This window comes from Sinocyclocheilus anshuiensis, unplaced genomic scaffold, assembly GCF_001515605.1.
Source record: "Sinocyclocheilus anshuiensis isolate Anshui unplaced genomic scaffold, SAMN03320099.WGS_v1.1 scaffold93, whole genome shotgun sequence".
Taxonomy (NCBI): Eukaryota; Metazoa; Chordata; class Actinopteri; order Cypriniformes; family Cyprinidae; genus Sinocyclocheilus; species Sinocyclocheilus anshuiensis.
In genome coordinates, this window is record NW_015539852.1 from 1,225,950 (window position 1) to 1,236,053 (window position 10,104).

The 10,104-nt window shown below is 35.7% G+C and overlaps 3 protein-coding genes across 4 annotated transcripts in view; 2 read left to right on the forward strand and 1 right to left on the reverse strand.

Moving 5' to 3' along the window:
• The window catches only part of LOC107684664 (DNA topoisomerase I, mitochondrial), a 32,454-nt gene extending 31,481 nt beyond the window's left edge, over nt 1-973 (forward strand). The window contains exons 18-21 of the mRNA XM_016480975.1: nt 33-160; nt 296-390; nt 507-656; nt 747-973. Coding sequence (XP_016336461.1) covers nt 33-160; nt 296-390; nt 507-656; nt 747-849 — 476 coding nt within the window. The 3' untranslated portion in view covers nt 850-973. The remainder of the gene's footprint in view (nt 1-32; nt 161-295; nt 391-506; nt 657-746) is intronic.
• An 889-nt stretch (nt 974-1,862) lies between these two features.
• Nucleotides 1,863-4,123, reverse strand: hsbp1b (heat shock factor binding protein 1b). 2 transcript variants are annotated; one of them, XR_001633880.1, is made up of 5 exons: nt 3,933-4,123; nt 3,628-3,694; nt 2,300-2,423; nt 2,102-2,158; nt 1,863-1,992 (listed from the first exon to the last, which is right to left on the reverse strand). XR_001633880.1 is itself a non-coding variant. In XM_016480977.1 (4 exons), exons 1-3 carry the CDS (start codon nt 3,975-3,977, stop codon nt 2,305-2,307), a joined length of 231 nt encoding a protein of 76 aa, XP_016336463.1. In that variant the 5' UTR covers nt 3,978-4,122; the 3' UTR covers nt 1,863-2,158; nt 2,300-2,304. The 2 variants fall into 2 exon arrangements, 1 of the variants encoding a protein (XP_016336463.1); XM_016480977.1 differs by having other exon boundaries at nt 1,863-2,158; nt 3,933-4,122.
• A 623-nt stretch (nt 4,124-4,746) lies between these two features.
• Nucleotides 4,747-10,104, forward strand: part of LOC107684666 (PQ-loop repeat-containing protein 1-like) — a 46,806-nt gene continuing 41,448 nt past the window's right edge. Inside the window, exons 1-3 of the mRNA XM_016480978.1 lie at nt 4,747-4,822; nt 8,312-8,553; nt 9,757-9,890. Of these exons, the coding sequence (XP_016336464.1) occupies nt 8,354-8,553; nt 9,757-9,890 (334 nt within the window). The 5' untranslated portion in view covers nt 4,747-4,822; nt 8,312-8,353. The remainder of the gene's footprint in view (nt 4,823-8,311; nt 8,554-9,756; nt 9,891-10,104) is intronic.

A 10,104-nucleotide genomic window follows, 5' to 3' on the forward strand; every position in this document is an offset into this window, starting at 1 on the left:
CGTGTGTGTTAAATGTGTCATTCTTACTACAGTGAAGGATAATGTGGCAGAGAAGTTGCTCTCTTACAACAGGGCAAATCGTGCGGTTGCAATTCTATGTAACCATCAGCGGGCGCCGCCAAAGACCTTCGAACAGTCCATGGCTAACCTGCAAGCAAAGGTACTGGAGATGTGAAACTGAATAGTGAAAAAAAAATCATTTACAACAAAAAAACTAATTCAAATATCATAAAAGAGGCATTTGAATATGATTCTGTTTTATTAGGTTTGGTTTTTCTCTCTTCTCTTCTTTAAGATTGACAGCAGGAAAGAGCAGCTGGACTTGGCTAAGAAAGAGCTAAAGCAGGCCAAGAAAGAAGCCAAAGGGAGCTCAGACAACAAGCTGCTTATGTCAGTATCTCATTCCAGGCCTCTGAAAGGGGACGTTTATTTGCTCTTCCAGCTATTAGGATCATTTTATAAATGAATATGATATTCACATGCAAAAGCATTTTATGTGTGTTCAGTGTGGTGGAGAAGAAGAAGAAAGCTGTGCAGAGGTGTGAGGAACAGCTGCTGAAGATGGAGGTTCAGGCTACAGACCGAGAGGAGAACAAACAGATCGCCCTGAGCACCTCCAAACTCAACTACCTGGATCCACGCATCAGCGTGGCCTGGTGATGATGTCATACTCGTACACAAAGTTGCTACACAGGAAGTCTTGTTGTATTTCATATCAGAATGTTGACTTTATTTTCTGCTTCTAGGTGTAAGAACATGGAGGTGCAGCTGGATAAAATTTACAACAAAACCCTAAGGGATAAGTTTGCCTGGGCTATCGACATGACTGAACATGACTTTGTGTTCTAAGAGTGGTTTGTTCATTCTCCAATTCAACTCAGTGTTTTATACAAATGTACATTTTAATAGAAACTGCATTGTGCAGCGTTTTGCTGATTATTGTTGTCACTTTTATATTGTTCAATTTGTATATTGTTTAATCAAATGTTCTAAGTTATTTTAAGAAAGTTCAATAAATGTTCTTCATTTGTTCATTTTTTAACTACAAAAGCTTTTTGAGAGACATTTCAGACGTTATATTTCACCCCAAAATAAAGTAAAAATGGTTAATTATATATATATATATATATATATATAAACAATAAATAATTATACATATACATATATATATATACATATATATACATATATATGTATATATATATGTATGTGTGTGTGTAATTGTTATTATTTTATTTTTTTAACATCTATTAATTCTCATTAACAATGTGAAAAAAGTAATGAAACAGTAATGAAAATCATCCGGTCCTGATACAATTCTGTATGACACATAATTCCAAGATTTACTAATACTATTATAAATGTTATTATTCAGCTAAAATATTACTTTATTTTGGTGTAAAATGTTCATGGTTTGGAATTTACCAATATATATCCCTTCAAGCCTTTTTCCATGAGTCCAGATTCAAAAATAGATTTTTCTTGGAGGGGAAAAATCTTAAGCAATTTAGTCAAATTTTAGCTGAAGTCATTGATGTCAAAGGTCTACCGCACAATGCGGTAGACCTTTGATAGTGTTATGGTTTTAAATTGCATGTAAAGGTGTTAATCATCATCTTACCCAGCTTACATGTTGATCAATTATAAACAATGTGATTTACATTTCCAAGAATTCACCCTATTAGTTTTAGCGTATTTGACACAAGAGATTTTGCGTGTCAGCATGCATTCCTATTTATTATATTTAACTAACTTGAAACTGCTAGAGGACTGGGTGAAACTATGAACTATAATGGTGTTAATACAGACTTCACAGTTTGGTTTAAAGGAGCTATACCAGTAAAGAGAGATGAGGACACCGGTTTTAAGAAACAACTTTAATTCAACAACAAATTCACTTTAACAGGAATGGTGTTAGGTTGGCACTTGGGCTAGTGCTATTACAGTAACGCAGGGTTCGGTTCTACAGTTGGATGTCGTGTTTAAAAAGTTCTTTGCAATCCATTACAGAAAAAGGGTAGCATAGTCACAGTACTAGGACTGACTTTAAATTCTAAATATTAAAAAAAAGCATCACATCAAACCAAAATATGTTAGTCACCATAGAGAAAATCTTGCTTCTCCTGAAGAGTGTTGATAGTTTTTGCTACTCAGGATTCTGTGAAAGATAACACTGAATCAGTGCAGTGCATTTTAATACAGCATACCAGAATGAAATGCATTTCAAATTTCCATTTAGAATCAAACATTCACAACTGGTTTCACCTAAAATAGTTTAATCGATTGAAATGGAAAGTACCTCTATTAGGAGGCCTCTCCCTCTTTGACCTTGTTCTCCCCTTCAATCTCTTCCACTCCCGCCTGAGTCATCAGGTCTGCAATATTCTTCTCTAGATCATCGATGCGGGTGCTCATTTCATCAAGTGGATCTTATTAAGGAAGATACAGGAGCAAGTACAGGTAATACAACACCATTTAAATACTCATATCAAGGCATTGAGTGCATGGCTAAAGCAATGTCTGCTTAGTAGATCTTGACTGTAAACAAAATGTATTTGTAAACCTGCATAGCACTGGATTAAAGCATTTATGCGTTTGGATTTTTACAGATAGTTTTGTGAACCTGATCACAGAATGGTGATCTTGTGGTTGTGGTAAATTTTGGTTCTGTGAAAATGTTAAAGATGCTCTTCCTGTTCGACAATGGTTGTGGCATTTTAGTGGTTAAACCCCCTGATGACTGACAGTTCAGACTTTGGAAGAGTTAAGTCCTCCTCCTCACCTTTGTACCCTCAGGGTTTCTGCAGATTTTATAAAGGTAAATTGAAAACTTTTTTCTAGACCAAGGAAAGAAAATGTAGTAAGTACAAGAGGTTGTATTTGCAACACTTCAAAGTCTGAAAATACAACTTTCAAACAATCTCTTGTTACCTTTTTAACAAAAGAAGTTAAATACTTTTGCTCCCAACCCTTCCTCAGTATTTTTGTCTGGTTTTCCAGTGCAAATCTATAAAGATTCTTAAATCAGGATAAACTTGCTTGAAGCAAAATGACACAAGAAGTGTTATTTTCTGTGAAACTGTTTAAAATTTGAGTTTGATTAAAGAATAAATATTTGACAACGGGTTTAAACAATCAGTTTTCATACCCATCTGATGGATATTTGTTCTTGTTTTAAACACTTGATTTTGTTCAATTTCTCAGAATAGACTTCATGTTGTCATTTTGCATCAGGTAAAGGCAACTTCATTTAAAGATTTTTAGATATTTGTATTGGGGAAAACGAGACAAAAAATACTGAGATCATTTTTAGCAGTGCATGCGACATTCAATGCCATTACTGCTGTAATTTAAATACTTTTAAGGCCTTAATTTGTAGAAAACTTTAATGCCTATTTAAGACCTGCAGAAACACCTGAGCAAGGCATTTTGCCCCCATTTGCTTAAGATGGACTGTATGCAAAAATGAAATACTATCTTAGATGATAAAGAATCTGCTAAATGACAGCTAACCTCATTTAAATTCCTCTAAACAGCTTACTGTCTCATTAAAAATAAGGCGCTATCACTGAGATTACTATTACCTCGTTGAAAGTCTATAGCTGTGCTAAACACAAGAAAGGATATTTCTCCCGATGATCTGGTCTGACATTGTCTGGAATTTATCCTGCATCTGCTGCAGCAATGTCTGCACCTGTTCGAGAGAAACATTCAGTTCATCTAACGTGTAAAAATACATAAATATATCCAAATAAATAAACAAGACATGACAAACAAATCATTTTGTTTACATCACAACAACTGTATTCTCAGATAATTTATATCTAACAGTAAACGAAGCTTATGTCGCATCATAATAATCCAAGTAGAACCGGGCCTAGCATTAGCCTAGCTTAGCTAACCACAAAAATGTCGTTTATTATCAAACCTACCACTGCTGTGAGATCCTGCACCGATTTTGGGTCCGTCTCTGCCATATTTCTTTAATAAATAGATACTACAACTGCAAAAAGATGTTTATTCCTCTTTAAATTGTGTATCTTCCCAGCTCTTTGCTTTCTGATGATCAGCTGATGGATAAATCACGGAGTCGTGACAAATATCGCGAGATTTTCGAGACCTCGCAGTGAGCGATTCCCGCAGCTGCAGGCAAGCAAATCAACCTCTTGCGTGGTCAGACCATACGCGCAGCAACAGAGCAGTTCTCACACAAAAGATGCACAGTCATTTCTTAATCTATTAAAACCAGTGACAGGTTACAGCAGGATATGCCAGAATTGATTTAAATAATTTAGCTCATTTTGTTGCGGTTGTTTAGTTTGTGTTTGCTCCATTAGGTGTAGTAGAAGCAGAGATTATCAAAGTCTTTGTTTTATCATTTTATGATATATATTTTGGGCAAATTTCCAAAGATAACAGGCTTAATTTTAGAGTAGGTCAATGGGTAAAAAAATAATGATTGAACGATAAATTGCTTTTAAAAGTTGTGAGTAAATTGTTCAATTTATACATGGTATAGCCTACGAGAAAGGGACGTGTTTTTGTTGTTACCACCACGTTTTACCGTTCCAATCATCTAACATCAAAATGAAGACAATGGGAGTAGTATCGCTACTCAAACAAATTTGGTTTGATAAGATCTCGTGGTGTTCCCCGTTTATTTGTTTTTCTTTCCTCTTCGTCTGTAACATTAGACCAATGAAAGCTGCGCAGTCAAGCCCACATCTCCAAACTGCATTAGCCTGATTTAGGCGAGATGAGATGTATGCTCATGTGTGCTGCTGTTATTATAGTTGTCAAACAAGTCTTCGCCCGAAACAAGGTATGCTTAAACTTCCTAAGGTTTTTTTTTTTTTACCCCTTCCTTGCAACTTCTTTCTGTTATATGAACTGAATATAACAGTAAAGCGAAACTCTGCTGAATATGCATAAAGAGTTTAGCGTTTAAAGCGAAAAGCACCATGGTGTTCTTGTGCATTGCGTTTAACTGCTGATCGGAGAGTTCTTGCACGCGATACTTCATTAATATTCACTTTGATTTAGCAGGTTCGCTTGATATTGAACAAGACAAGCAGTCGATAAAATGTGCACACCCGGATTTATGTATCCCCGAATGGTTTGTCCATATCCTTGTAATGATATCGATGTCCTGTTTGTGAACTAATTGTTCTTTTGATTCGGATCTTTTTTAAAAAACAAACAAAATAAAAACCATTTTTTGAACCGTTTCACAAAACAGATCCGGATCGTTCAAGAATAAAACTGAAACGTTAGGGTTTCTCGAATTAATCGAGTGTGTCGGAGTGAATCTTTTGTGCCTGGAAATGATGGTTTCTCTTGTGGATTTGTCCGATTCGTTGTGAGCCGAGAAGTCATGATTGAAATGAATTATTATACAACGTTTAAAGTAAATAGAGCATTAAACTAATAGGTCAAACCGTTACTTTAATTGCCAAATAGCTGAAATAGCCTATTACCTAACAAAACAGACGATTATTTACGACTTGATTGCATTGTGGTTTTAAAAAACTTTCCACATTGTGGTAAATAAATCTTACTATTTAATAGACCTGTAAATTCAAATCAACCTATATTTAGTGTTCTAATTTACATTTTAAAAAGTGAAAAAGTGACGAGACATGTGGCCAAGTATGGTGAGCCATACTTGGAATTAGTGCTCTGCATTTAACCCATCCTTAGTGAACACACACACACACACACACCGTGAACACACACCCGGAGCAGTGGGCAGCCATTTATGCTGCGGCGCCCGGGGAGCAGTTAGGGGTTCGGTGCCTTGCTCAAGGGCACCTCAGTCGTGGTACTGAAGGTGGGAGAGAGCGCTGTACATTCACTCCCCCCACCTACAATCCCTGCCTGTACGAGACTCGAACCCACAACCTTTGGGTTACGAGTCCGACTCTCTGACCATTAGGCCACGACTTCCCCCAATGAGGGGGAATGTCGTGGCCTAATGATTTTTATGAGTTGAATCATGGCTGCGACAAACTAGACTGTCACATGATTACACTCTTTTAGGCTACTATAACTTAATTTAAAAAATACAATAATGCATATGGCTTTATTAAAAAGCTTTAGATCTTGTGATACATGACGTAAACGAACCACTGAATCATTTTGAAACGAGCTGTTCAAAAGAATCGACTCACTTAAATGATTCAGATTTCCCATCACTATTAATAGTCTTAGTGGCCATTCACACGAGGCTTTGTCTTCAAACAGTTATCGGAGTGCGACTGAATGGAATGTCAAAGAGTGTATTTATACAGGAAAAGAACAATTTAAGCAATGCAGTGACAACCCCGTTTTTTGTAAACCAATTCTTTAGGTTTGAACCAATTTAAGGGATTTTCCTGCTGTCCAAATTTGCTGCTGCATACGGTTTCTAAAGATCATAACACAGACGTGCACATGGCATTATGCCTCAAGCACACCAAACGTATTTTATGCCCATGTTCGCCATTCCAGAAAAATGATAGTCTTTTTATGTCCAGCGAAGCTAAATCTGTTTACAGTAGGTGTGGATCTAAACATATGTTCATGTAGGAGACACAAACGAAAGAGACCTGGAGACATGTCAGAAGAGCCCAACCCCCTACGGAATGCAGAAGTTATGCAACACCTCTATGTACAGTAGCAGTTCTCAGGAAGCATACTTCACTGCTAGACTAGACACTATAGAGGTCACGAGCAATGCTCAAGTACTTGGTTCCAGTTGACTTCATGGGGTTTAGGAAACATTCCTTACTAATCTGGTCACTTAAACCCACACAATATCCCTTAAAATGTTGCAGGACCTTTAGACTTTTTTTCTTTTTTTTTCTCTTTCATGTGCATGCATTCTATGGCTTAATTGCAAACTTTTTTATGTGAAATTTGTTTGGAAATTTTCCTTGTCAGACATCAAAATGTCAGCTAGTGAGTCTTCTAACTGGCTAACAGATAAAGTTTTGTTAAGTGACGTGATAGTCTTGGTAGCATCATCAAGAATCAGCTGAAAATGAAAAATGACAAACCAATCTGTAATGTTTTGCCATCTATGCTATTTGCCTTTTTTTTTTTTTTGTTTGTTTTGTTTTGTTTTTTGTTGGGCCCTTTATGTTTGAAGAAGAGCATTTCTCAGTATAATTTTTGTAGTTTTATGTATGTTTAACGTTATGTCTGTTTTTTTTTTTAAATCAATTAAAATATAATTTAAATGCATTTAAATAAAATATAAATTAAATGTTTCATATTGTTTTTTTTCCTCATTTTTATTTACCATTTGTTTATAACTTGAACACATGAGGATTTAATTAATAATTTTTAATCATAATGCAATATTGTTTATGGATTTATGACTGTCTTGGCATTTCTGATTATAATAACTCTCCCAACTATTATTTTATATTTAATTTCCAACTGTTGTTGTATTATTTTTGTAAAGAAAACTTAACGTTGTATGAAAAATAAATTATATATGTAAATAATGTTATAAATATTGAAGTGTTTTTAAAATAAATCTATATAAGATTTTCAAAAGCTCTTAAATATTTTTTTTTCTTAAATTATAATTATGTACATTTAAAACTATACACAATATAAAATTACAATTTAAATCCATATAAAAATTACTTTTAATTTTAATTTTTTGTGTTTGGGCCAGTAATGCTGTTGATCAAGTAAATCTGAATTAGTCAGGAAAAAAATTAAATGTAATGTTAGCATAGATTACAAATTCTTGCATCACAAACCTTTTCTTGCATACTTTAAAGAATATTCAGGAAACATGTCTGTCCAAAGACTTGTTGAATTGGGGAACTGATGCTGCAAAGTAGCTCAAAACTATTTCGAAACCTCTCAGCAGCGTATTCTAGAACCTGTGTTTCAGCCTGTTCTTTTGATGTGACTTTTGTTTGGTCAGAAACAAAAAGGAGCCTTATCTTTTGGTGCACAGTCCTTCTGTGAGCACAAACTTCCTGTTTAGCTGAGATACCGTCAGAATGGGTGGCAGCATGTAGACGACTCTTACTGTTCCTGACTACTGTGAAAATGGCCCCTCTTTGGATTTCATGTCCAGAAAGGCCCACATGAATCATGTTTATATTGTAGGTATTATTGTTCCTGTGGGAGCTTTAAGGTTACTGAAGGTGGCACTGTTGCTTTTATTGGTGCTGTAAGGGTTTGTTGCAGCAATATATGCCTCTTTTATTAGTTTTAGCTTCTTTTAGCTAATTTAATCTCAACTACATTGCATTGCACTTTCTATATTTGTGATTAAATGTAAAAGTGTCCTAGCCTCTTCTTGCAGGGGATGGGAGTATAAAGACAGTGGTTTGAGAAGGACTAAGCGATGGAGCAGGGGTCAGAGGAGAACATGGAGAGCTCATGGACTCTGCTCTCCTGGCTGGCTTCTGGAGTGATGGTGTTTGGAGGTGCGGTTCCCTACGTTCCCCAGTACCAGGAGATCCAGAGGACCAATAACACAGAGGGATTCTCAACAAGAGTCTGCCTGGTGCTGCTCGTTGCTAATATACTTCGCATTTTCTTCTGGTGAGTGGAGGAGAGTTAATGTTACTGCAGCAGAGTTGAGTGATGGCTTAGCGGCCAATGTGGAAATCAAAGTAAAATAAACAAGGACAAATCTAATGAATAAAGGCTGAATTATAAGTATATTTGTATGCATGTTCTATTTTATGTATTCGTTCATTCATTCATTCATTTGGTCCCATTTTGTTTGGAGAATAGCATTTCTTCTCAATATAATTTTTATGCAGTTTCAAGTATGTTTTGGTTATACAATATGTGTGTTTCAAGTTTCCTTTTTTTTTAAATGTTAAAATAAATTAAATTTACCCATTTCTTTTCTAAATGCATCTTGCTCATCTTATTGTAAACAATTAATTCATGCATATGTCTCATTTTTAAAATGTTTTTTGATCTTGTCATTTTTGATCAGTGTCATAACTCAATTTTCCGGTAAACAACGCATGATATATGCCAGACTTCTCAAATAATTTAGTCCGCCAAAACCCCGCCCCTTTTTACATTCAACTGCAAGTTGCACTCAGATCTGCCTCCATCCAATCAACAACCAGTGGAACCAAGCACTGGCCTACATTTGTTTTCTTTTTGATAATCACTTTCATTTGCATATGCGTCATAATGCGGAAGAAAAGATCTCTCTACGTCAGTTACATTGTGACTGAACTGAAGAAATGAACATTTGCTGAAAATATACTCACCTGCAGGCCATCCAAGATGCTGATGAGTTTGTTTCTTCATCAGAACAGATTTGGAGAAATTTAGCATTACATCACTTGCTCACCAATGGATCCTCTGCAGTGAATGGGTGCCGTCAGAATGAGAGTTCAAAGAGCTGATATAAACATCACAATAACCCACAAGTAATCCATGTAGTGGATAGTGGTATTGTTTTATCCACATGTTTGTTTTTGGGCAAACTATTCCTTTTATGTACAAAGACAACTTTAATTAAGCAATTTATAGGTTGTTTTCCCTCAAAAGTGTAAACATTTTTAGTTCAGTTCTTTCAAAATTAAATTTGTTTGAGTATCTGAACTAGCCATAGCAACAATGGCTTAACCAATGGTGTGTTTGGGGTTGGGCCTGAGAGAACTGTTTGGGAAACCTGTTTGAAAACAGTTGTTATTTTTGCAGTTCTGTCTGGTTTCTCTAGAGGCACAGCTTTTGCACTTTACCTTTAAATTAAGCATTTATTGTTTTGTTTTGCAGGATAGGCAAGCAGTTTGAGCTGCCTTTGCTCCTGCAGAGTGTGGTGATGATTCTCACCATGCTGGCTATGCTACATTTGTGCTGTTCCATCCAGAGCAGCAACCGTGTCAGTACTAAACAGCACCACATCACAGGTAATCACATTAAACAGTCTGTGTCCAGCTGGAGTGTGAAATGCTTTGCTTAAACACTGTGCTTTTTCTACTTGTAAATACTACTTGGTTTAATATTTTATCTCATAAAATTTTAAAGTGTCCAATATTTTGGGGGAACATATTAAAGGGGTCATATGATGCGATTTCAAGTTTTCCTTTCTCTTTGGAGTGTTACAAGCTCTTGGTGCATAAA

Bases quoted from the DNA above. Each gene is read 5' to 3' on its own strand.
- hsbp1b (XM_016480977.1), bottom strand. From the start codon at position 3,977: ATGGCAGAGACGGACCCAAAATCGGTGCAGGATCTCACAGCAGTG. The intron at 3,695-3,932 runs GTAGGTTTGATA...TCTCTCGAACAG, and splicing joins TGCAGGATCTCACAGCAGTG to GTGCAGACATTGCTGCAGCA. The intron at 2,424-3,627 runs ATATCCTTTCTT...AATAAGATCCAC, and splicing joins AGACCAGATCATCGGGAGAA to TTGATGAAATGAGCACCCGC.